The sequence below is a fragment of the Sus scrofa genome, unplaced genomic scaffold (assembly GCF_000003025.6).
Source record: "Sus scrofa isolate TJ Tabasco breed Duroc unplaced genomic scaffold, Sscrofa11.1 Contig1914, whole genome shotgun sequence".
Classification (NCBI taxonomy): Eukaryota; Metazoa; Chordata; class Mammalia; order Artiodactyla; family Suidae; genus Sus; species Sus scrofa.
Genome location: NW_018084979.1, coordinates 3698240 through 3724532, shown reverse-complemented (window position 1 = coordinate 3724532; position 26293 = coordinate 3698240). Strand labels below are relative to the sequence as shown.

The following is a 26293-nucleotide window of genomic DNA, read 5'->3' as shown; positions in this document are numbered from 1 at the left end:
TGACCTCAAGCCACCTCCAGGACCAGGGGCAGACGGCCCGGCACCACGAGGAGGAGGCAGAGCCCCGGGCAGGGCCCACTTGCCACTTCACCTCGCCAGAGAGCCGGGCAGATGGCGGCACGCGACTCTTGGGGCCTGACGGCCCCGAGCCCAGACGCTCTCGGGGCTTTGGCCAGACTCGCAGGGCTGCTGAGCCAAGCAGAGGCTACAAAGCTCCACGGGCTTCCAGGGCAACCGCTAGAGACACGTGGGCACAGCTCGCAGAGCCGGTGACCCACGGGCCAGATGGGAACCTCCCTCCTGTGCCCCCTCAAGGCGTCTCCCGGAACGGTGGCCTCCCACGGCGCTGGACGGGGCTCGGGGCAGGCCCGAGGCAGCACGGCGCCCACACCGTCCACTGGCCGCTTGGAAGGATTCAGCCAACACCACCCCAGGCCCGCTGCACAGCCGGGGTGGGGGCTGAGACGTCCCTCAGGGGTCCCCAGTCCCAGCCTGATGCTGAAGTTACAGGACGGCCCAGGGGCGCCCAGGGGACAGGGGGAGCTGCGGCCCTCCACGAATGAGGACAGAGGGTCCCTGACCCCCACGCACGGCCGGCAGGTCTCGGTCCACGCAGAGCAGTGAGCGGCTGCCCGCCAGCCCGCTCTCGGCCGGGCACCACCTTCACAACCCCTGGGAACTCTGTCCCCACGTGGGCAGCACGGGCCTGGGTCTGGGCAGCAGGCTAGGCCCAGCCACACACGCGGGGGTCACAAGAGGTGCCCGGTGGGGTCGGGCAACCAAGGGCTCACACTAGGGGCCTGGCACCCGGGCTGCAGTGGGCCAGGCGGCATAATCCCCGTGGGACATAGAGAACCACGACGTCCTGAGTTCCCGCACCCTCCCCACCGCTCACCCACCCCACACACCCACATGAGCCGCCAGGGCACTGTCTGGACTCCCCAGGCCCTCTGGGACAGAAAGCAACCAGAAGAAAAGGGAACTTCAGGAAGCAGCCGGGCCACCCAGTTTCAATCCCATTCTTAGTGTGCAGGGCTGTGGGCAGAGAGGTCGTGCCTCCAGGGACCAGACACCCACCCGAGGAAGCAGGGCTGCAGGCACAGAGCACAGACACAAGGAGCCACTTGCACCTGGGGCCAGAGCAGGAGGGGCCCGGAGCCCGGGGCAGCAGGGGAGCCACCTCCTCGGCCCCCACACTCGGTGCGTGGGGTTCACGAGGACTGGGGCAGGGGCAGCAGTGGGGGGGACGAGGAGGGGAGACCCCACAGCAGGGCTGCAGCCGACCCAGCCCAGGGAACGCAGCCTGCACGCGGGTCATGTCGCCCGCCCAGCACAGGGACCATGCAGCCCTGGCAGGGGCACGCCCACGCCAACAGAGGTGGTGCCCCAGAGGCCAAGGGAGGTCGGTGGGGCCGCAAGGCCTCTGGGGAACATGATAGGCTGGGGTCAGAGGCCTGAGGGATCTGCTCGGCCAGGTTGCTGGAGGCACAGGGCTGGGCAGGGGCTGAGGACGAGGCCAGGATGGACAGGTGGGTCTGGGCGGAGGACTCAGGGAAGAGACGGACACAGCGCAGGGGACAAAGAGGTCACCTGGGGTTGCAGGGTCCTGTCCCGGCTGCCGGAGCCCGCTTGAGCCCCAGGGCAGGTATGAAAGCAGTAACTGTCGGGTCCCGGGGAAGGAGCCAGGGCCACGGGCAGCAGGTGAGCCGGGAGCAGAGCAGGCAGGGCGGGCCGGGCTCCTGTGTGCCCAGAGCTGGCAGCACAGGGACTGAGCCTAAAGCTCCACAGGCCGCAGGAGGGCAGGAGCGGGAGCCAGAGGCTGGGAGCTGGGCGCCAGTGCAGCTGAGCCAGCAACTAGAGGGAGCCAGGGACCAGACAGGCTCCAAGGGTGGTCACGGAGAGAAGAGGGTGAGCTCAGAAGGGTCAGGAGCCCCTCCGGGAGGGGACCAGGTGGGACAGAGGCTCTGCCAGGGGGACGCTACCCAGAGAGGGTGGGCACCCAGGGCTCCGGGAACAAAGGCCGGCCCTGGGAAAGAATGGAAGCCAGGAGTGAAGCTAGACAAGGCTGAGGGTTCGGGGACAGGAAGCGGGGTGGAGATGCTGAGGCCCAGGAGCCCCAGGGAAAGGGGCAGGTAGGCTGCAGGTGAGCAGGGAACCGGGAGGGCGGAAGCCTGTCCTTAAGGCTCTTGGGAACACATAGAGCTGGTGCAGGTGAGCAGGGGGCTGGCAGGCCAGAGGGGTATTACCTGGAGCTCCTAGGAGCAGGTAGAGCTTGTGCAGGTGAGCAGGGGCTTGGAGGGCAGGGACTGCACCTGGAGACCCTGGGAGAATGTAAAGCTAGTGCCGGTGAGATGGAGGCTGGTAGGACAAGGGACAGTCCTGGGAGCTCTGGAGCAGGTTGAGCTTGGGCAGGTGAGCAAGCGGGTCAGAGGGCAGGGGGCTTAACCTAGAGATCCTTGAAGCAGTTAGAGCTTGTGCAGGTGAGCAGGGGGCTGGAAGCGCAAGAGGCTATACCTGGAGCTCCAGGGAGCAGGTAGAGCTTTTTCAGGTGAGCAGCAGCTGAGAGGTCAGGGGGCAGGCCTGGCATCTCCTGGGAGAAGTTAGAGCTTATGCAGGTGAGTGTGAGCTGGGAGGGCAGGGGCTGCACCTGGTGCTTCTGGGACAAGGTAGAGCTTGGGCAGGTGAGCAGTAGCTGGGAGGGCAGGGGGCTGAACCTCGAGCTCCTGGAGGCGGTTGAGCTTGGGGAGCTGAGCAGGGGCTCAGAGGGCAGGGGCTTCCCCTGGAGGTCTTGGGAGCAGGGGCAGCTTGTGCGGTTGAGCAGGGGGTGGGAGGGCAGGGAGCAGTCCTGGCAGCTCCTGGGACCAGGTAGAGTTTGTGCAGGTGAGCAGGGGTGGGTAGGACAGGGGGCAGTCCTGGCAGCTCCTGGGACCAGGTAGAGTTTGTGCAGGTGAGCAGGGGCTGGGAGGACATGGGGTAGTCCTGGTACCTTCTGTGAGCAGGTAGAGCTAGGGCAGGTGAGCAGAAGCTGAGAGGAAACAGTTGAACCTGGAGCTTCTTGAACCAGGACGAGCTTGTACAGGTGAGCAGGGGCTGCAAGGGCAGGAGGAGGTCCGAGGGATCCTGGGACCAGGTAGAGCTTGGGCAGGTGAACAGGGGCTGGCAGGAATAGGTTGAACCTGGAGCTCCTGGATGAGGAGGAGCTTGTGCAGATGAGAAGGATCTGGAGGGCAGGGAGCAGACTTGGCTGCTCCTGGGAGCAGGTAGGGCTTGGGCCGCTGAGCAGGGGCTGGGAGGGCAGGGAGCATTCCTCTGACCTCTGGGAGCAGGTAGAGCTTTGCAGGTGAGGAGGGGCTGGGAGAGCAGGGGGCAGTCTTGGGAACTCCTGGGACCGGGTAGAGCTTGGGCAGGTCAGCAGGGGCTGAGAGGGCAGGGGAATGAACCTGGACCTCTTGGGAGCAGGTAGAGCTTGTGCAGGTGAGCAGGGGTGGGTAGGACAGGGGGCAGTCCTGGCAGCTCTTGGGAGCAGGTAGGGCTTGGGCAGGTAAGCAGAGTCAGGAGGGCAGGGGATAGACCTGGCAGCTCACTGGAGCAGGTAGAGTTTCTGCAGGTGAGCAGGGCCTAGGAGGGCAGGGAGCACTCCTGGGAGTGCCTGGGAGCAGGTAGAAATTGGGCAGGTGAGCATGGGCTGGGATGCAGGGGTTGAACGTGGAACTCCTGGGAGCAGGAGGGGCTTGGGCAGGTGAGCAGGGTCTAGGAGTTCAGGGGGCAGTCCTGGGAGCTTCCGCGAGTTGGTCAATCTCGGGCAGGTAAGCAGGGACTCAGAGGCCTGGAGCAGCCCTGGGACCATCTGGGAGCAGGGCGAGCTTGGGCAGGTGAGCCGGGCCAGGGGGGATGCAGGACAGGGCAGGGGCAACAGAGTGGGGGTGAGCTCAGGGGAGCCCCAGGCTCGAGGGAGGGGCCGATATAGGGCTAGCCAGGCTGGAAAGTGGGCTCCTGGGGGAAGGTCTCCAGGACTGCGGGGGCAGGGGCAGGGCTGAACAGACGCCATGGGTCACAGGGCTCGGGCCCACGGGCCCCAGCCCTGGTCGAGCAAAGTGAGGGGACATAGGACAGAGCAGCTGGAGTCCTGAGTGAGAACTGTGGCACAGGGCAGTGGACCTGGTCGGAGGGTCTAAGGGGCCCTTCTGGGACTGAGCTGGAGCTGCAGGCAATGGCTGAGCAGACGGGGTGTGGGGGGGGTAATGGCCCAGCCGGGTAGGGGCGCCTGGGGTGCTGGCGCCCCGCGGGAGAGGAAGGCCAGGGGCAGGGCTCGGCTGCAGCAGTGCTGCCAGGCAGGCTGGCAGCGGGAAGGGCAGGAGCAGAGGGAGGGCTCTGGCCTCAGCAGGCAGCTGGGAGGCCCAGAGCTGGGCTGCAGGGGCCGGGGCTCTGGGGAAAGCTGCCTCGGGTGAGCTCAGGGCCAAGCCAGGAGCCCCGGTGCAGGAGGGACCGGTGGGCCCAGAGGCCCAGATTTGGAGCCTGGGCCAGGGCCGGAGGGATGGCAGGGGAGGGGCCTCGGAGGAGACTACCTGCCCTCGCCCAGGGAAAGGGGCATGTTGGTGCCAGGGACCAACGCGCACGGGCCTTGACTGCAGAGCTGACCCAGAGGAACGGGGCCTGGAGAGCAAACAGCAGGCCAGGACCAGGGGCCAGGAGCAGAGCATGGGCAGTGGGTGGCAGTGGGTGGCAGTGTCCCTGCCAGGCTGGGGAAGCAGGACGGTGGCCTCAGGGGACCAGCAGAAGCTGGCCAGGAACACAGGCCACCCGCTGGTCGGGCCAGGCACCCACAGGGGCTCTGGGCCCTGGCGGGCTCTCATCCAGGCGGTCACCCAGCTCTGACCAGGCAGCTGCGCCCAGAACCTGCAGCTGCAATGGCAGCGAGCTGGGCGGCTGGTCTGCCGACTTTCTGGAAGCAAGTGGGTGCTGGGCGCAGCGGCCCCGCTCTTCTCGGGGCCCGATTCGCTGCCCGCCCCACAAGGAACAAGGCCCTGGCGGTCACGCAGCCTCCTCTCTTCCAGCCTACAACACAGCTCCATCGGTCTACCCTCTGGCCCCCTGTGGCAGGGACGTGTCTGATCATAACGTGGCCTTGGGCTGCCTGGTCTCAAGCTACTTCCCCGAGCCAGTGACCGTGACCTGGAACTCGGGTGCCCTGTCCAGAGTCGTGCATACCTTCCCATCTGTCCTGCAGCCGTCAGGGCTCTACTCCCTCAGCAGCATGGTGATCGTGGCGGCCAGCAGCCTGTCCACCCTGAGCTACACGTGCAACGTCTACCACCCGGCCACCAACACCAAGGTGGACAAGCGTGTTGGTGAGCGCCTGCGCTGGGGGCGGGAGTGCACGTCAAGACAGGCCGGGGTGAGCCCCCTGCCCGCAGGGACCAGTTCCCAGGATGGAGAGTCCCACCCAGGGTGTCCCCCTCACCTGCAGGCCCAGGCTCAGGGAGGGGTCAACTCGGCACTTCGGAGAGGCCAGGGTGGGCACAGGCGGGACCCCTCCCCCGGCCCTGGGCCCCCAGCAGCACGTGATGCTCTGGCATGTACCAAGACCTGACCCTGACCTGAGCCCAGCCCTGGGCCCTCCCCACCCCCAGTGACCCTGTGTGTTCTCTCTGCAGACATCGAACCCCCCACACCCATCTGTCCCGAAATTTGCTCATGCCCAGGTGAGTCAGTCGGGCCTGACCCTCCTCCCTGAAGAGGTGGCCCGAGCTGGGTCTCAACACGAGGGTGCACGGGTGCCCAGGAGCACCCCAGGCCAGGTGCTGACCCCACACTGTGTCTCCTCCACCAGCTGCAGAGGTCCTGGGAGCACCGTCGGTCTTCCTCTTCCCTCCAAAACCCAAGGACATCCTCATGATCTCCCGGACACCCAAGGTCACGTGCGTGGTGGTGGACGTGAGCCAGGAGGAGGCTGAAGTCCAGTTCTCCTGGTACGTGGACGGCGTACAGTTGTACACGGCCCAGACGAGGCCAATGGAGGAGCAGTTCAACAGCACCTACCGCGTGGTCAGCGTCCTGCCCATCCAGCACCAGGACTGGCTGAAGGGGAAGGAGTTCAAGTGCAAGGTCAACAACAAAGACCTCCTTTCCCCCATCACGAGGACCATCTCCAAGGCTACAGGTGCATGGGGTGAGAGGCAGGGAGGGTCCCGTGGGGCCACCTGGGGGGACCATCATGCTAACAGAGGTGTCTGGCCTCACAGGGCCGAGCCGGGTGCCGCAGGTGTACACCCTGCCCCCAGCCTGGGAAGAGCTGTCCAAGAGCAAAGTCAGCATAACCTGCCTGGTCACTGGCTTCTACCCACCTGACATCGATGTCGAGTGGCAGAGCAACGGACAACAAGAGCCAGAGGGCAATTACCGCACCACCCCGCCCCAGCAGGACGTGGATGGGACCTACTTCCTGTACAGCAAGCTCGCGGTGGACAAGGTCAGGTGGCAGCGTGGAGACCTATTCCAGTGTGCGGTGATGCACGAGGCTCTGCACAACCACTACACCCAGAAGTCCGTCTCCCAGACTCCGGGTAAATGAGCCACTCGCTGCACCCCACGTGCTCTCGGGTCCCAAGAGCTCACCTGAGCCCCAGCGCTGTGTACATACGTCCCGGGCCAGCATGAAATAAAGCACCCAACACCACCCTGGCACCCGCAACGCTGTCATGGTTCTTTCCGAGGCAGAGCCCCAGTGCAGGCGCCACCCGCGGGGCCAGGGACAGGACAGGCTCTGGGCTAGAGGCGTCCCCGTGGCGTCGGGGGGAGAGGTCCCACCTGGGCCAGACCCGGTCGGTGGGGGTCTGAACAGGCCCCCTGGGGGCTGCCCGAGGCCGAGGAGGGAGCTTTGCCTGAGGCGGCCTCTCCTGCGGGCTGCCCTCCTGGCACACCTGCTCCGGCTGCTGTGTGTGGACGGACGGGTGAAGCCCTCCAGGCCCCCTCGGGGAAATGACTGCCCAGGTCGTCCCGCCTCTGTCCAAGCCCAAGCTCAGGGGCAGCGGCCCGTCCTTGTCCCCAGGTTGCCTGTCTCCTGGGTCTCCTGTGCCCACAGGGTGGGGACGGCCCTGCTCCTCCCGCAAACACCCGACATCAGGCCCCCACCCCGCCTCAGGCCACGGGGCTCTGCCCTGCTGGTCCCCGCAGGGGGCCAGGCCTGGGCACTCGTGGCAACACTCACCCCTGTGTCCCACAGGGGCAGAGGTAGGCAGCCCAGAGTGTCCAGGGGAGGGACAGTCCCAGACACCCCCAGGAGTGGAGCCCAGACCCACTGATATCAAGCCCCTCCCACCGAGCTGCCCAGCCCCCCCACCCCACCGCCTTCCTCCACTCGCACACCCGGGCTCTCGCACACGCATGCACGCCGCCCCCACCTCCCAGCACACCCGCCCACCGCCTGCATCCACATGCACACACACCCGGGCACACACACACCTACCCACGCACACATGTGTACACCCCCGGGCCCTCACAGACCAGAGCATGGATCTGGGTCTCACACACCCTCACCGGGGACACCAGCCCGGCCCCATCCCCCGAGGCCCCACGGGCTGCTCAGCCACACTGGCACACTAGACCACACGGACCCGCTCCGACGCCCGGCCCCGCTCTTCCCCTGGCACCTACGCCCCCTCCGGAACAAGCAGAAATCCCCAGCCCGCTTGTCCCCAGCACAGCCGCCCCCGCGGCCCGGGGACGCACACCCCAAGGCCGTCTCGGCCCTTCCCTGGGCCAGAGCCCACCGGGCCCCTGCTCGGCTTAACGCCCACCCTCCGGGCCTGGCCCCCTCGGAGAGAGGGCGGGGCCTGAGCCACTGGCCTGCACGGTCAGGACACCCCCTCCCAGACGGTCCCCATGCTCGGGGGCCCCCACCAGAGGAGAGGGGGCAGGACATCCCTGGCCAGGCTGAGACTCAGCCCAGGATGCAGGACTGGGGGGCCGGGGCCGGGGCCAGGCACTGAGCTCAGCCGGGGGGTCCCCCACCTGGAGCCACCCCAGGCCCCGCGGGCTGGCACAGCACTGACCACCCCTCCCCGTGCAGAACTGCTCCTGGAGGAGAGCTGTGCCGACGCCCAGGACGGGGAGCTGGACGGGCTCTGGACCACCATCTCCATCTTCATCACGCTCTTCCTGCTCAGCGTGTGCTACAGCGCCACCGTGACGCTCTTCAAGGTGAGCGGGCCAGCCCCGCTGTCACCCGTGCCCCGGAGCCCCCTGCCGGCCCCTCCCTGGCCCTCCCTGTGGCCACGCTGTCACTGTGACGGCCCCTCCCTGTACCCGCCCTGGCCTCTGGTCCTCTCCGGGACACGGTGGCTGTCGGGGACCGCGGGGCTGGCAGGCGGACCCTGGGGGGCGGTCCACGTGCGGCCCGGGCCGCCCTCACCCCGTGCGCCCTGCAGGAGAAGTGGATCTTCTCGCCGGTGGTGGAGCTGAAGCGGACCATTGTCCCCGACTACAGAAACATGATCGGGCAGGGGGCCTAGGGCGCCCTCCAGGGCGGCCAGGGCCGCCCCAGACCCGACAGGACCGCGTCCGTCGGCTCCTGCTGCTCCGCCTGCGCCAGGCCTGCCTCCGCCCTCTGACCTCGCCCACCTCTGGCTCTCGGCCACCTCGCCCGCACCTCTGCCCTTGGGCATCGCGGCCCCCTCAGAAGGCGCCCCGCACCCCCACCGCCCCTCGGAAGCCCGAGTGGGCAGCACCTCGGGCCCCGACCTGACTTGATGGACACCCACCACCACCAGCCCCCGCCAGAGCCACGGGATACCGCCGGGGCCACGTGTCCTCACCAGGAACGCCCGGCTCAGCCAGCAGGTCCAGCCGGCCACGAGGAGACCGGCGTCCAGCGGCTGACGGGACAGGGCCCGGGCTCCCTGTGGACCCCGTCCAGACCGGGCTCCAGAGGCAGAGTCCCCGAGAGGAGGCTCCTGTGTCACAGCCTGGAGTGGGAACAGCTGCCCCCAACGCCAGCATCTCCCAGCAGGGAAGTTCCCAGACGGGCCACCAACAGGCGCTCAGGTCACCTCCAGCCCAGGGCACTCGAGGGAGGAGGACCTGGGCCCGAGGCCACGGCAGGAGCCCCGGTGGGGACAGAGCGGCCCTGCCCAGGGAGGCCGTGAGGTGCCGCCAGACCGGCCTCCTGGAGGGGGTCCCGCTGACTCGGACCCCCGCAGGCAGGATGGGCCCTCACTGGATGCAGGCGGGGGTGGAGGGGCCACCCAGGGTACAGGGAAGCCAGCCCACCCCGAGGTCCGCGGCCTGAGTCACGTCTATCGGACCATCCGTCCATCCAGCAGGAGATCCTTCTGCCTGCCCCGGGGCCTGGGTGAGAGGTGAAGAACCCCCAGGAGCGAGCCCCAGGCCCCGGACCCCCAAGGCCGCCCCAGAACGGACTCTCCCGCCCTGTCTCTGCGGGAACCCCAAGTGGGTTCACGGCATCCGGGGAGCAGCCTCGGGACTGGGAGGGAAGGCTCGTCTGCCGAGCTGTGGTCGCTCTTTCTCCTTGGTGAGTGTCTGGAGCCCAGGCACTCTCCTCACTGTTGCTCTCATTTTTTACAGCAATAAACCACTTTTACAACCCCTCAGCTCACTGGGACCTCTGCCTGTGTCACCCGCCTCCCCCCCGAATCCCAGCCTGGCGTCCTCCCACGACCTCCGCCCCTGGCATCCCCCCATGAATTCCTCCCCCACCCCCAAGCCTCCTGGGCACAGCGGCCAGCCTGGGGCCTGGCGGGGCCACGAGCGACTCGCATGTGTTGGCTGTGTCATCAGCCTGTGCTGCTGTCACAAACACCACAGCTGGCAGAGTCGCCGAACCAACTGCACCAACTCAGAGCTGAGACTTAGGTCTTCCTGGGGTGACATGAGGCCGCAGCCGGGGAGGCAGCACTGCAGGGAGCTCGCAGGTACCGCTCGCTCCAAGCAGGAGGGGACTGAATGTGTGTGACAGGAGGGAGGGCCTGGGAAGGCCAGGCCAGGGGGTATCGGGGGACAGAGGTCGGGAGAAGGGCTGGCCCAGGGAGCAGAGCTGGACCCGGCTCAAGCGCTCAGGACAGACGGGTCAGGGAGAAGGACGCGGGGGGTGCAAAGGGGACCTCGGGCCCAGACCTCCGCCTGGGCTACCCAGAGGGCCTAGCCCGTCCCAGGACAAGCTGAGGGGCCGCTCGGGGCTCCGGTGAGGGACCAGGGAGGGGGCCTGGTGGTTGCGACCAGGCCGCCGTGTCCGCCGGCCGGCTGACAGCCGTCCAGGGTGCGGCCAGGACTCCAACCTCCCAGAGGTGATCCCGCCCCAGAGGAACAGGCCTCGGGCCGGGGCTGGAGGGGACAGGACTCTCCCAAAAGGGCAGAGCAGGGGGCCCGGCTGCCCGTGCTTCCTAGTCACAGCTCCAGGAAGTGGGACAGGGCCAGCCCGGGGCTGTCCCAGGGAGGCATTTGACGGGAGCCGGGTCACCTGGGGACATGACCTGGGCCACTGAATGCTGGCGCTGAAAGCCTCTCGAGGCGAGGGGAGGAGCCCCAGGCCGAGGCCAGCACCACGGTTTCCCAGGCCAGGAGCTGTGGTCCTGCTCAGCCTGGCCCAGAGCCCAGGGCATCGGCAAGGGCCCCTCCAGCGTCCCGCAGGGAACAGGATGGAGACGGAGCCAGAGCAGCATGCAGGGAACGGACTGCGTCGCTCCAGGGGTCCCTGAACCAGACACGGGGAGGCCGGGACGTGCGGCCAGAGCATGGACGTGGGGTGGACAGCAGAGGCCAGGCATGCAGGGCACGGAGCGCCCTCCGCCTCCAGGTTCTGGGGGCTCAGGCCACGGTCCTGGGGCTCACCCCACACCCTCCGTTTCCCTCACCCTAAACGTCTAGCCAAACCTGAACGTGCCCATGGGCCACGCAGCCTGCTCAGCCCCAGGCCCTGGCCCTCACGTCTGTCCCCGCACCAGCCATCAGCCCCTGGCCGGCCCACTCCCGCGGGACCGCCAGCATGGCGACAGCGGGGCTGGCCCCCGCACCCTCGAGAACTCCCCCACCGGACCCAGGCCTCCCACCCTGACCCCCAGCAACGCCTCATCCCACGGCAACCCCACCTCTCCACGTGCCCCGCGCACCCCGAGCCCAGGGCCCGACGCCAGCCCCTGAGCCCCTCGGGCTCCCCTGAGTGAGCCTGAAGCCAGACCCCCGCGGCCTCCTGACCCCTAGACCCCCAGCATTAGCTTTACACACACCGGTACCATCTCACCCTGCCCACGCACACCCACATCTGCGTCGTACACACACACACACACACACCCCCACGGGCACATGGACGTCCAGGATTTCCAGCTCAGCCCCAAAGCCGAGGGCACTAAGGGGCCCCTCCGATCACAGCCCCCACGCCCCCCCAACTTGGGGCCACTCCCGGAAGAGCGTGGCTCCCCCGCAGAGAGAACCCCGCTGGACGTGGGTGCCGAACACCCATTCGCACTGAACCACCCTCGAAAGAGAGCGCGGGCCCACGGTCCAGCCCACACTCAGAGCCCACCGCCAAAGCGAGGGCTCAGAGGCCAAGGCCGGCCCACGGTCCCCGTGCACCCTGCTCCGGAGTCCGAAGCCAGCCCAGCCCCGCCAGGCCTCCCTCCCCAGGCTCAGCCCGCCCCTCCCTGCCCCCAGCTCCCAGTGCCCGTGCCCCCCGTGCCCAGCCCAGTCCCTGTGCCCACCCCCACCCCTGCGGTCCACCCTCCCTGCTGGCCACCCCAGGCCCCAGGCCTGCAGAATGAGGAGGCAGAGAAGCCTTCTGGGGAGAGGCCGTGGGACCCTGGGGCTGCGGGCAAGGCCCTCGGGGTGGGAGGGGGCCCTCACGGAAGGAGCTTCCCGGGGGGTCCACGCGGCCACCGTCTCGGCCCAGCTGCCCCACCCCCACTCACCGTGGCCTCGCCGGGGCCTCGCTCCTTTCTTAGCAAAGCTCCTTCTCCCTGAGGAAACTGTGCAAGTGGGGGAGGCTGCCCTGGGTATCAGGGCGGCTGGGGTGGGGGCACTGGGGATCTGTGTGTGTGTCGGGGGGTGCACTGTGGCTCTGCACTGACGGAGGTGGGATGAACAGGGGATTTACCGGAGTGGGGTGCACTGGGGATCTGTGCAGGTGCGATGGGATTCCCAGGGAATCGGTTCAGGAGCAGGTGGCTTTGCCCTGGGGATCTGTTTGCATGGGGTGGGGTGCACTGGTATTCTGTGCAGAAGACATGGCGTGCACTAGGGATTCGTGCCGGTGGGGTTGGGGTGCACTGGGGATCTGCGCAGGTGGGGGTGGGGTGAGCTGGCCGGCTCTGCAGGTGGGGTGGGGTACACTGGGGATCTGGGCAGTTGCGGCGGGGTGCAGTGGGGATCTGCGCAGGTGTTGGAGTGCACTGAGGTCTGTAGGGTTGGGGGGCACTGAGTAGCTGTGCAAGTGGGGTGGGAGATGCACCGGGACCGGAAGTGAGGGGGTGGGGTGGGCTGGGATGGGAGCAGGTGGGTGGGGTGCCCTGGGGATCAGGTAGGGGGCCTTCGTGATCACTGGCATTGGCAGGGCAGGGGGTCCGGGCTCTGGCGAGTGAATCTGTACCTAGACGAAGGCCAAAGCACACGTAAATACATCCACACCTCTGACTCTCAGCTGCAGCCGCCCGCCCAGGACACACGACCACCATCCGCAGGAACCAGCCCAGGCGGCGGCTGCGCCCTCTGCCTCAGACCTGCCTCTGTCTACAGGGACAGCCCGCCGGACAGGAGGTGCCCTGGCCACCACACGGGGCCGAGCCGCGCTGGCCGACCCGCTGCCCCTGCCCCACGGCCTCCATCACCACCCCGACACGCCCTGTGGGAAGGAGCCCTCTGCACGCGGGAATCCTTTGAAAGGTCGGCGTACGCATCACACAGGGTGTTCACCTGTACTGCCTGTGCGCCTAATGGGCCCTGCTATGCACACGCCACCTTCACAGTAAGAGTGAACACTCCCAGGCGTCGGAGACCCACGGGGCGGCCCCGCCAGCGGGTGGGGGCCGCTCCCTGGGGGCTCAGAACACACGGCCTCGGCTTTGCCCCGGGAAACACGTCCAGTGGAGCAGGAGACACAGGTGTCCGGCAACGGCTCGGGGCCGTGGTTGCAAACGGCGCCCGATGCATCCTGGGACCTGGACCCAAGGAGGGGGCGAGGGGGAAGCTGGCCAAGCCGCCTGGGCAGGGAGGGGATGGCTCCCGGAGGCGGAGGTGAGCAGAGAAGGGGGCGGCGGGGCCGGCCCGGGGCCTGAGCAGCGCCGCGGGCGGGGAGCGTCCTGCTGGGACCACCGCTCTGCCCTGGGCCCGCCCTCCTCGTCCTCACAGGACTGACCTCAAGCCAGGGCTGCCCGCACCTGAAGGGCACGCAGACCACCCCAGGAGGAGACTCCGGGCCTTTCTCTTTTTCGTTTTTTAATTTCATTTGACTTTATTCTATATTATTTTATATTATACCGTTTTAGGGCCACACCCACGGCATTTGGAAGGTCCCAGCCTAGGTGCTGAACCAGAGCGGCAGCAGCCGCCTGCACCACAGCCACAGCAACACCAGAGCCGAGCAGCCTCTGTGACCTACACCGCAGCTCGCGGCGACGCGTCCTCATGGACGCCAGTCGGATTCATTCGCGCCGCGCCATGACGCAAACTCCTCTTTCGCAATTTCTTCCATTGAAGGGTAGTTTTACACCGTCGTAAATTTGCCATGTTGTGTTACTTTCAGGTCCCCGGCACAGCGGCCCGGCCACACACACACATATGCATCCACACCCACGTGCAGACAGGCAGACACACGTCAGGACACATACACAGCGGTGTGTGGAGAGGTTGATCCCAACCTCCTGGCTCATCTCCCCACCTCTCGCCCTGGGGAAGCGTGCGGTGGCCCCATGTCTGCGGGTCCGTCGCGGTTTTGCTTCGAGTCCACTCGCACCCCTCCTTTTAATCCCACACGCAGGCAATGCCGCACGATGTCGGTCTCCGTCCGCGTCGCTTCAGCCAGAGGAGCAGGACGACCTCTAGGTCCGACCTCGTGGTGGCAAATGGCATCGCCGCATCCTTTGCACAGCTGAGCGATAACCCGTTGTGCCTGTGCCCCTCACCTTCTGCAACCGTCCGTCCAGACGGACGTTTGGGCCGCTTCCTGTCTTGGTCATTGCGAGGAGTGCTGCGACGGATGCTGGAGAGCCCGTGCGTTTTCACGTTGTGGTTCTCTCCCACTGTGTGCCCAGCACTGGGGTTGCCGCATCGGACGGCAGTTCTGTTCGCAGTGCTTTCAGGAAGCTCAGGCCGCTTTCCGGAGTGGTCGTACCTACGTCCCCACCGACAGCGTAGGGGGTTCCCTTTTCTCCACACCCTCTCCAGTATATACATCCCGTTTGCAGACTTTTTGATGATGGCCACTCTGGCTGGATTGAGGCGCTACCTCATGGCAGTTCTGATTTGCCTTTCTCTAATAATTAGCAACAGTGGGCACCTTTTCATGCGTTTTTGGCCAACTGCACGTCTGTCTTCTTTGGAGAAATGCCTGTGTAGGTCTTTTGCCTCTTTCTTGATGGGATTCTTCATAATCAAGCTGCATGCCTTGTTTGTATGTTTTGGAGATGAATCCCTTGGCGGTCCCTTCATTGGCAAATAATTTCTCCCTTTTTGTAGGTTGTCTCTTTGTTTTGCTTGTGGTTTCCTTTGCAGTGCCGCATATTTTTAAGTTTAATTAGTTCCCGTTTGTTTAATTTTCTTTGTATTTCCATTGATCTAGAAGACGTGTCCAAAGAGATATTGCGATGGTTCATGTCAAAGTGTATCCTGCCTATTGTCCTCCAGGACTTACACATATCTGGTGCTACATTTACATCTTTTAATCATTTTGAGGGGTTTGTGCGTGTGTGTGTGTACACCGTTGGAGAATGTTCTACTTTTGCTATTTTACAAGTAGCTGTCCGGCTTTCCCAGCACCATTGATTGAAGAGGCTGTCTCTACTCTATTGAATATTCTTGTTTCTTTGTCATGGACGAATTGACTGTAAGTGCTTGTGTTTATTTCTGGGTTTTCTATCCAGTTCCGCTGATGTGTGTCTCTGTTTCTGTGACAGTGCCATACTGTTTTCATGACTGCAGCTTTGTAGTATAGTCAGAAGTCAGAGATCCTGATTCCACCAGTTCCATTTCTCATACTCAACATGCTTTGGCTATTTGAGGTATTTTGTGTTTCCATACAAATTTAAATTTTTTCTGTTCCAGTTCTGTGCAAAACGCCACTGGCAATTTGATAGGGATGGCGTTGGATGTGTAGATTGCATGGTTACTGCGGTCATTTGGACAATGCTGAGTCTTCCAATCCAGGAGCATGGTCTGGCTTTCCATCTGTTTGTGTCATCTTTGATTGCTTTCATCAGCGTCTTCTAGTCTTCATAGTACGGGTCTTTTGCCTCTTTAGGTAGGTTTGTTCATAGGTGTTTTATTCTTTTGGATGCATTGATAAGTTTGATTATCCCCCCCCCCCGCCCTTTCTGGCCTTTTGTTGCGAGTGTGTAGACATGCGGTAGATTTCTGGGCATTAGTTTGTATCCTGCCACGGTACCTAATGCACTGATGAGCTCTAGCAGTTCCCTGGTGGTATCTTTAGGACTTCCTACGTGCAGCGCCATGTCCTCTGCAAACAGTGAGAGTCTTACGTTTCTCTTCCAAAAGGACGGCGTTAGTTTCTTTTTCTTCTCTGACTGCTGGGGCTAGGACTTCCACTACCATGTTGAGCACACGGCGGCCAACTATGTGGTGAGGGTGGCCACCCTAGTCTTGGTCCTGATCTTAGTGGAAATGAGTTCAGCTTTTCACCTTGGAGTGTATTAACGGCGGGCTCCTCCTATGGACTGTGTTCTGTTGAGGGGCATTCTCTGAGACCCTGATGCCCCCACGCACAAGTCCGAGGAGCCCTCTGAGGCAGAAGACCCTGGGCTTCCCGGGGGCCCCCGAGCCTCGACGACCTTCTCCCCTGTGGGCATGCTGCCAGCCCGCGTGCCGATTTTATACACCTTTGATTTCCTGGGTGGCATCACTTCTCACTTGAAACCCCTAGAGGGGCTTATGTTTCCTGGATTCACCCTGGACTGGCACGGCAACAAGTGAAATGTCCTAGCAATACAATCACCTCTCTGGAAAGGAGATGGAAGTCAAATAAGCAGCATAATGTTGTATCTAAAACATTTATAGAAGGAAGAAGAGTCAAAGGTGCAAGTCAATAGAAGGATGGAAATCATAGACCTTAGAGCTTAAGTTAATGACGTAGTGACCAAGGAAACAGTAGAGAAGATCAATAAACCAAAAGGTGGTTCTTGGAAAAGTCTAATAAGATCGATAAATCTTTCTTTTCCCCTTTCTTTTTGTCCTTTTCTGTGACCGCACCCACAGCATGTATCATCAGCACATGAGACTTTAGCCAGACTCATCGGGGACAAAAGGGACAGGATTCAATTCAATAAAATCAGTGACGACAACTAGATGCAATTGAAACACAAATCTCATAAGAGACTAGTAGGAGCCACTGTCTGCCCATAAAATGACAACCCGGAGGAAATGGACTGATTCTTACAGGGGAACAGCCTACCAAGCCTGAACCAGCAAGAACTAGAAAATACAAACAGACGAGTGACAAGCACTGAAATTGAGAATGTGATTTAAAAACTTCCAGAAAACCTAGGTCAAGGGCCTGACGCCTTCGCAGATGACTTCTGTCAAACATCCAGAGAAGAGTTAACACCTATTCTTCTGAAGCGCTTCCGAAAAGTTGCAGGGGGAGGAACACTCTCAAACTCATTCTGTGAAGGCACCATCGCCCCGATACCGAAACCAAAGATACCAAAACAAAAAAAAACAAACAAAAAAAATCAAAAAAAAAAAAAAAAAAAAAGGAGAAAATGACAGGTGAATATCACCGATGAACATAGATGGAAAAATCCTCAACGAAATATTAGCAAACTGCGTTCACATGTACAATAAAGAGATCCCTCGCCATGATCGAGGGGCTTTATCCCAGGGATGCAAAGATCCCTCAATATCCGAGAATCGACCAACCGAACAACAAAATCCATCTGATCCTCTCAACAGATACAGAAAAAGCTTTTGACAAAATTAACACCCCTTCCTGATAAAACCTCTAGTGGGAAACTACATCAACAGAGTAAAAGCCATGTCTGACAAACCTGCAGTTAACAGCATTCCCAACGGTGCAAAGCCGAAAGCATTTCCGCTAGGATCAGGAGCAAGACAAGGATGTCTGCTCTCACCACTCTCCTTCCACGGAGTTTTGGAAGTCCTAGCCAGGGCAATTAGAGAAGAAAAGGCATCCAAATCGGAAACGGAGAAGTAACACTACCGCTCTTTACAGGTGACGTGCTGCGATACCTAGAGAATCCTCAAGGCATTACCAGAAACCTCTTAGAGCTCGCCAATGAATTTGGTCAAGCTGCAGGATACAAAATTAACACACAGAAATTGGCTGCCTTGCTCTACGTTAACAATGAAAGAGCAGCGAGAGAAACTAGGGAAACCATCCCACTGAGCAGTGCCTCGAAATGAATGAAATGCCCAGGAATAAACCTACCCAAAGACACAAAGACCTGGACTCTGAAAACCATAAGGCACTGCTGGAAGCAACCAAAGACGACACAAACCGGTGGAAAGCTAGACCATGCTCCTGCCCTGGAAGAATTAATACTGGCAAAAGGGCCATACCACCTAAGGCCACCCTCACTCTCAGTGCAATCCCTCTCAAATCTCCAATGGCATTTTCCACAGAACTAAAAGAAAAAGGGTTTTAATTTGCATGGAAACACAAATACCTCACTGACCTGGGCTATACTACAAAGCTGCAGTCATCAAAACGGTATGGCACTGACACTCCCCCCCAAAAAAGACATACATATCAGTGGAACAGAACAGAAAGCCCAGCAATAAACCCAAGCACCTATGCTCAATCCATCCATGACATAGGAGGCAAGACTATTCAACAGAGAAGGGAGAGTCACTTCACTAAGTGGTGCTGGGGAGCTGGACAGCTCCACGTAAAGAATGAAACCAGAACTCTCCCGAACGCCAAACACACCAAAAAAAATAAATAAATAAAAAAATAAAAAAACCCTCAAAACAAATGAAACTCCTAAACGTAAGACTGGATACCTATAACTCACAGAGGAAAACAGGCAGAACGTTCTTTGACATAAATCACAGCAACATCTTATTTGATCCACCTCCTGGAATAACTACAATAAAGACAAAAGTGGAGTTCCCGTCACGGCTCAGTGGTAACCAAATCTGACTAGGAACCATGAGGTTGCGGGTTCAATCCCTGGCCTTGATCAGTGGGTTAAGGATCCGGCGTTGCCATCAGCTGTGGTGTAGGTTGCAGACGCGGCTCGGATCCCACGTTGCTGTGGCTCTGGTGTAGGCCGACAGCTACAGCTCCAATTCGACCCCTAGCCTGGGAACCTCCACATGCCATGGGTGCGGCCCTGGAAAAGACAAAAAGACGGGAAAAAAATGAAAGAGAGAAAGAAGGAAAGGAGGAAGAAAGAAAGAAAGAAAGAAAGAAAGAAAGAAAGAAAGAAAGAAAGAAAGGAAGGAAGGAAGGAAGGAAGGAAGGAAGGAAGGAAGGAAGGAAGGAAGGAAGGAAGGAAGGAAGGAAGAAAGAAAGAAAGACAAAAGTAAACCAATGAGATCTAATTAAACTCAAAAGCTTTTGAAAAGCAAAAGAAACCATTTTAAAAGAGAAAAACAGGAGTTCCCGTCCTGGCTCAGGGGTTAACGAATCTGACTAGCATCCATGAGGAGGCAGATTTGATCCCTGGCCTCACTCAGCAGGTTAAGGATCCGGCATTGCCATGAGCTGTGAGCTGTGGTGTAGGCCAGCAGCCGTAGCTCCAATTCAACCCCTAGCCCGGGAACCTCCATATGCCACAGGTGGGGCCCTAAAAACCAAAAAAGACAAAGGAAAACAACCCACAGAATGGGACAAAATCTTTGCAAACAATGCAGCCCACCAAGGCTCAATCCCCAAAATATACAAACACTCTACAACTCAACAACAACAAAAAACAAACCAACAAACAACCCAATCGATAAATGGGCAGAAGACCTAAATAGACATTTCTCCAAAGAAGACATACAGATGGCCAGAAGACACATGAAAAAATCCTCAACAGCACTAATTTTTAGGGAAATGCAAATCAAAACTGCAATGAGGCACCACCTCACGCTGGTCGGAATGGCCATCATTAAGAGTCAGCTAACAGCAAATGCTGGAGAGGGTGAGGAGAAGAGGGACCCCGCCTTCACTGTTGGTGGGAATGCAACTTGGTACAAGCACTGTGGAAAACAGTATGGAGGAACCTCAGAAAACTGAACGTAAAACCACGATTGAACCCAGAAATCTCACCCCTCGGCCTGTATCTCGATACGACTTTCAGTCAAAAACTTACATGCACAACTATGGACTTTGCAGAAGGGTTCAAAATGGGCAGGACATGAAAACACTCAAACGCCCATCAACAGACGAACGGATTAAGATGTGGTTCTCACACAAAGTAAGAACTACGTCTCAGCCGTAAAAAAGGACCAAGTCATGCCATTTGCAGCAACGTGGATGGAACTAGAGACTCTCACACTGAGTGAAGTAAGTCAGAAAGAGAAAGACAGAGACCACATGACACCACTTATATGTGGAATCTAAAATACGGCGCGAATGATCCTGCGGACAAAACAGAGACAGAGCATGGTCATGGAGAGCAGCCTTTGCTTTCCAGGGGGAGGGAGAGAAGAGATTGACAGGGGGTTTGGAGCTGGTAGATGCAACTGGTCACATTGAAAACGAGTAAGTGATGGGTCCTACTGGGCAGCACACGGAACAGTGCCCGGCCTCTTGCGTTAGAACGTGAGAGAGGAAGGAGAGTGTGAAAAGAAAAAGAAGGTAAATGTATGTACAGCTGTACAAGGGTAATTGAAGGAACGTTGTAAATCAACTCTGGTTTTAAAAAAAAAAAAAAAAATTTAAAGAAAGAAAACGTTCTCCAGAGGCAGAACGAGAAGGTGGAACGGCCGACAGGTCTCTGTCCTGCAGCGGCCGCTGACACGACCCCAGGACAGCGGAAATGAGACCCAGGCTGCCTGTCGGGCACACGGCGGCCGCCCCGGCACCCTGGTGATCCTGTGCAGCACGAGGTGCCCAGTAGAGGGGTGGGCAGGGCAGGGCAGGGCAGGGCAGGACCTGGGGACGCGGCCGCAGCAGGTGGGCTCCAGCCAGGAAGGAGCCACGAGTGGGGTGGGGTCTGCTCGCTGGGCTGGAGGCAGGGAGGGCACCTCGGCTCCAACATCCCAGCCGGGGACCCGGCCAGAGGAAGGGGCTGCGAGGATGTCTTCCAAGCATCTCTTTGCTCTTGGAACCACGTGGCGAAGCTTTCTGAAAGCAGACCAGACTGCAGCACCACGGTTTCTATTGTGAAGGGATTTTTCCAGAAGGAGTGGGACCTTGCGAACGGGGATGTGGACACAGGGTGGCTTCTGATCGAGCCCAGGGCCCTGTGCAGCCAAGTCTCATGGTCACGCCGTCCCGGCCGGACCAGCCTGCCCCCCACGCGGACCCGGGGAAGGCAGGGGTCCCATGACCAGCACGAGAACGACTGACTCGCCTTGACCTCAAGCCACCTCCAGGACCAGGGGCAGACGGCCCGGCACCACGAGGAGGAGGCAGAGCCCCGGGCAGGGCCCACTTGCCACTTCACCTCGCCAGAGAGCCGGGCAGATGGCGGCACGCGACTCTTGGGGCCTGACGGCCCCGAGCCCAGACGCTCTCGGGGCTTTGGCCAGACTCGCAGGGCTGCTGAGCCAAGCAGAGGCTACAAAGCTCCACGGGCTTCCAGGGCAACCGCTAGAGACACGTGGGCACAGCTCGCAGAGCCGGTGACCCACGGGCCAGATGGGAACCTCCCTCCTGTGCCCCCTCAAGGCGTCTCCCGGAACGGTGGCCTCCCACGGCGCTGGACGGGGCTCGGGGCAGGCCCGAGGCAGCACGGCGCCCACACCGTCCACTGGCCGCTTGGAAGGATTCAGCCAACACCACCCCAGGCCCGCTGCACAGCCGGGGTGGGGGCTGAGACGTCCCTCAGGGGTCCCCAGTCCCAGCCTGATGCTGAAGTTACAGGACGGCCCAGGGGCGCCCAGGGGACAGGGGGAGCTGCGGCCCTCCACGAATGAGGACAGAGGGTCCCTGACCCCCACGCACGGCCGGCAGGTCTCGGTCCACGCAGAGCAGTGAGCGGCTGCCCGCCAGCCCGCTCTCGGCCGGGCACCACCTTCACAACCCCTGGGAACTCTGTCCCCACGTGGGCAGCACGGGCCTGGGTCTGGGCAGCAGGCTGGGCCCAGCCACACACGCGGGGGTCACAAGAGGTGCCCGGTGGGGTCGGGCAACCAAGGGCTCACACTAGGGGCCTGGCACCCGGGCTGCAGTGGGCCAGGCGGCATAATCCCCGTGGGACATAGAGAACCACGACGTCCTGAGTTCCCGCACCCTCCCCACCGCTCACCCACCCCACACACCCACATGAGCCGCCAGGGCACTGTCTGGACTCCCCAGGCCCTCTGGGACAGAAAGCAACCAGAAGAAAAGGGAACTTCAGGAAGCAGCCGGGCCACCCGGTTTCAATCCCATTCTTAGTGTGCAGGGCTCTGGGCAGGAAGGTCGTGCCTCCAGGGACCAGACACCCACCTGAGGAAGCAGGGCTGCAGGCACAGAGCACAGACACAAGGAGCCACTTGCACCTGGGGCCAGAGCAGGAGGGGCCCGGAGCCCGGGGCAGCAGGGGAGCCACCTCCTCGGACGCTACACTCGGTGCGTGGGGTCCACGAGGACTGGGGCAGGGGCAGCAGTGGGGGGACGAGGAGGGGAGACCCTACAGCAGGGCTGCAGCCGACCCAGCCCAGGGAACGCAGCCTGCACGCGGGTCAAAGCACCTGCCCAGCACAGGGACCATGCAGCCTTGGCAGGGGCACGCCCACGCCAACAGAGCTGGTGCCCCAGAGGCCAGGGGAGGTCAGTGGGGCCGCCAGGCCTCTGGGGAACATGATGGGCTGGGGTCGGAGGCCTGAGGGATCTGCTCGGCCAGGTTGCTGGAGGCACAGGGCTGGGCAGGGGCTGAGGACGAGGCCAGGATGGACAGGTGGGTCTGGGCGGAGGACCCAGGGAAGAGACGGACACAGCGCAGGGGACAAAGAGGTCACCTGGGGTTGCAGGGTCCTGTCCCGGCTGCCGGAGCCCGCTTGAGCCCCAGGGCAGGTATGAAAGCAGTAACTGTCGGGTCCCGGGGAAGGAGCCAGGGCCACGGGCAGCAGGTGAGCCGGGAGCAGAGCAGGCAGGGCGGGCCGGGCTCCTGTGTGCCCAGAGCTGGCAGCACAGGGACTGAGCCTAAAGCTCCACAGGCCGCAGGAGGGCTGACGGGAGCCAGGGGCTGGGAGCTGGGCGCCAGTGCAGCTGAGCCAGCAACTAGAGGGAGCCAGGGACCAGACAGGCTCCAAGGGTGGTCGCGGCGAGAAGAGGGTGAGCTCAGAAGGGTCAGGAGCCCCTCCGGGAGGGGACCAGGTGGGACAGAGGCTCTGCCAGGGGGACGCTACCCAGAGAGGGTGGGCACCCAGGGCTCCGGGAACAAAGGCCGGCCCTGGGAAAGAAAGGAAGCCAGGAGTGGAGCTAGACAAGCTGAGGGTTCGGGGGCCGGAAGCGGGGTGGAGATGCTGAGGCCCAGGAGCCCCAGGGAAAGGGGCAGGTAGGCTGCAGGTGAGCAGGGAACTGGGAGGGCGGAAGCCTGTCCTTAAGGCTCTTGGGAACACATAGAGCTGGTGCAGGTGAGCAGGGGGTTGGGAGGGCTAAGGGGCTGAACCTGGGACCTCCTGAGAGCAATAGATCTTGGGCAGGTGAGCACGAGCTGGTAGGACAGGGAATTAACCTGGAGTTCCTGGGAGCAGGGGGCAGTCTTGGGAGCCCCCACGAGATGGTACAGCTCAGGCAGGTGAGCAGGGGCTCGGAGGGCAGGGAGCAGCCCTGGGACCTCATGGGAGAAGGAGGAGCTTGTGCAGGTGAGCAGGGGCTGGGAGGGTGGGGATCACCTAGGAACTCCTTGGAGCAGGTAGAGTTTGGGCTGGTGAGCAGCAGCTTGCAAGGCAGTGGGCTAAACCTGGAGCTATTGGGAAGAGGTTAGGCTTGTGCAGGTGAGCAGTGGGTGGGACTGCAGGGGGCAGTCCTGGAAGCCCCCGCGAGCTGGAAGAGCTCGGGCTAGTAATCAGGGGCTCGGAGGGCAGGGAGCAGCCCTGGCACTTCCTGGGGGCAGGTAGAGCTTGGACAGGTGAGCAGGGCCAGGGGGAATGCAAGACAGGGAAAGGGCAGCAGCAGAGAGGCTGAGCTCAGGGGAGTCCAGGCTGGAGGGAGGGGCCGGTACAGGGTTAGCCAGGCTGGAAAGTGGACCCCTGGGCGGAAGGTCGCCAGGACTCCAGGGGCAGGGGCAGGCCTGAACAGACACCATGGGCCACAGGGCTCGGGCCAAAGGGCCCGAGGCCTCGTCGAACAAAGTGAGGGAACATGGGGCAGGGTAGCTGGAGTCCGAACTGAGAACAGCGGCACAGGGCAGTGCACATGGTCGGGGGGTCGAGGGGCCCTTCTGGGACTGTGCTGGAGCTGCAGGCAATGGCTGAGCAGAACAGGGGGGAGAGGAACGCCCCAGCCAGGCAGGGGTGCCTGGGGTGCTGGCGCCCCGCGGGAAAAGAAAGCCAGGGGCAGGGCTCGGCTGCAGCAGTGCTGCCAGGCAGGCTGGCAGCGGGAAGGGCAGGAGCAGAGAGAGGGCTTGGCCTGAGCAGGCAGCTGGGAGGCCCAGAGCTGGGCTGCAGGGGCCGGGGCTCTGGGGAAAGCTGCCTCGGGTGAGCTCAGGGCCAAGCCAGGAGCCCCGGTGGAGGAGGGACCGGTGGGCCCAGAGGCCCAGATTTGGAGCCTGGGCCAGGGCCGGAGGGATGGCAGGGGAGGGGCCTCGGAGGAGACTACCTGCCCTCGCCCAGGGAAAGGGGCATGTTGGTGCCAGGGACCAACGCGCACGGGCCTTGACTGCAGAGCTGACCCAGAGGAACGGGGCCTGGAGAGCAAACAGCAGGCCAGGACCAGGGGCCAGGAGCAGAGCATGGGCAGTGGGTGGCAGTGGGTGGCAGTGTCCCTGCCAGGCTGGGGAAGCAGGACGGTGGCCTCAGGGGACCAGCAGAAGCTGGCCAGGAACACAGGCCACCCGCTGGTCGGGCCAGGCACCCACAGGGGCTCTGGGCCCTGGCGGGCTCTCATCCAGGCGGTCACCCAGCTCTGACCAGGCAGCTGCGCCCAGAACCTGCAGCTGCAATGGCAGCGAGCTGGGCGGCTGGTCTGCCGACTTTCTGGAAGCAAGTGGGTGCTGGGCGCAGCGGCCCCGCTGTTCTCGGGGCCCGATTCGCTGCCCGCCCCACAAGGAACAAGGCCCTGGCGGTCACGCAGCCTCCTCTCTTCCAGCCCCCAAGACGGCCCCATCGGTCTACCCTCTGGCCCCCTGCGGCAGGGACACGTCTGGCCCTAACGTGGCCTTGGGCTGCCTGGCCTCAAGCTACTTCCCCGAGCCAGTGACCGTGACCTGGAACTCGGGCGCCCTGACCAGTGGCGTGCATACCTTCCCATCCGTCCTGCAGCCGTCAGGGCTCTACTCCCTCAGCAGCACGGTGACCGTGCCGGCCAGCAGCCTGTCCAGCAAGAGCTACATCTGCAATGTCAACCACCCCGCCACCGAAACCAAGGTGGACAAGCGTGTTGGTGAGCGCCTGCGCTGGGGGCGGGAGTGCACGTCGAGACAGGCCGGGGTGAGCCCCCTGCCCGCAGGGACCAGTTCCCAGGATGGAGAGTCCCGCCCAGGGTGTCAGGGCCGCTCACCTCTGTCCCCTTCACCTGCAGGCCCAGGCTCAGGGAGGGGTCAACTCGGCACTTCGGAGAGGCCAGGGTGGGCACAGGCGGGACCCCTCCCCCGGCCCTGGGCCCCCAGCAGCACGAGCTGCTCTGGGATGTACCAAGACCTGACCCTGACCTGAGCCCAGCCCTGGGCCCTCCCCACCCCCAGTGACCCTGTGTGTTCTCTCCTCAGGAACAAAGACCAAGCCACCAGGTCTCATATGCCCAGGTAAGAACCTCAGGCCTCGCCCTCCTCCCCAAGGAGGTAGCCTGAGCCCAGGTTCGGCCCGAGGGGGGACAGGTGCCCAGGAGGACCCCAGGCCACAAGCTGACCCGCACTCTGTCTCCCCCACCAGGCTGTGAAGTGGCCGGGCCCTCGGTCTTCATCTTCCCTCCAAAACCCAAGGACACCCTCATGATCTCCCGGACCCCCGAGGTCACGTGCGTGGTGGTAGATGTGAGCCAGGAGAACCCGGAGGTCCAGTTCTCCTGGTACGTGGACGGCGAAGAGGTGCACACGGCCGAGACGAGGCCAAAGGAGGAGCAGTTCAACAGCACCTACCGCGTGGTCAGCGTCCTGCCCATCCAGCACGAGGACTGGCTGAAGGGGAAGGAGTTCGAGTGCAAGGTCAACAACAAAGACCTCCCAGGCCCCATCACGAGGACCATCTCCAAGGCCAAAGGTGGGCAAGGTGGGCAGGCGGAGAGGGTCCCGTGCGGCCACCTGGGGGGACCATCATGCTAACTGAGGTGCCTGGCTTCACAGGGGTGGTACGGAGCCCGGAGGTGTACACCCTGCCCCCACCCCCGAGGAGCTGTCCAAGAGCATAGTCACGCTAACCTGCCTGGTCAAAAGCTTCTTCCCGCCTTTCATCCATGTTGAGTGGAAAGTCAACGGAAAACCAGAGCCAGAGAACACATACCTCACCACCCTGCCCCAGGAGGACGAGGACGGGACCTACTCCCTGTACAGCAAGTTCTCGGTGGACAAGGCCAGGTTGCAGAGTGGAGGCATCCACTGTGCGGTGATGCACGAGGCTCTGCACAACCACTACACCGAGAAGTCCGTCTCCCTGACTCCGGGTAAATGAGCCACTCGCTGCACCCCACGTGCTCTCGGGTCCCACGAGCTCACCTGAGCCCCAGCCCTGTGTACATATCTCCCGGGCCAGCATGAAATAAAGCACCCAACACCACCCTGGCACCCGCAACGCTGTCATGGTTCTTTCCGAGGCAGAGCCCCAGTGCAGGCGCCACCCTCAGCGTCAGGGGTAGGACAGG

The 26293-nt window shown here is 62.2% G+C and overlaps 2 protein-coding genes and 2 gene segments (V, D, J or C); all 4 read left to right on the top strand.

Moving 5' to 3' along the window:
• LOC102165485 overlaps positions 1-26293 on the top strand; it is a 194344-nt gene that overhangs the window by 49918 nt on the left and 118133 nt on the right.
• The window catches only part of LOC396781 (IgG heavy chain), a 165144-nt gene that overhangs the window by 116759 nt on the left and 22092 nt on the right, over positions 1-26293 (top strand). Inside the window, 1 exon segment of the mRNA NM_213828.1 lies at positions 24587-24645. Coding sequence (NP_998993.1) covers positions 24587-24645 — 59 coding nt within the window.
• On the top strand, positions 1418-6691 carry LOC110255225. The segment is given in 5 exon segments: positions 1418-1529; positions 5055-5348; positions 5655-5702; positions 5831-6160; positions 6243-6691. Coding segments are annotated over 5 exon segments (1098 nt in total).
• On the top strand, positions 7748-8748 carry LOC110258370 (vegetative cell wall protein gp1-like). Its single transcript, XM_021081660.1, has 2 exons — positions 7748-8447; positions 8523-8748. Exons 1-2 carry the CDS (start codon positions 7882-7884, stop codon positions 8746-8748), a joined length of 792 nt encoding a protein of 263 aa, XP_020937319.1. The 5' UTR covers positions 7748-7881.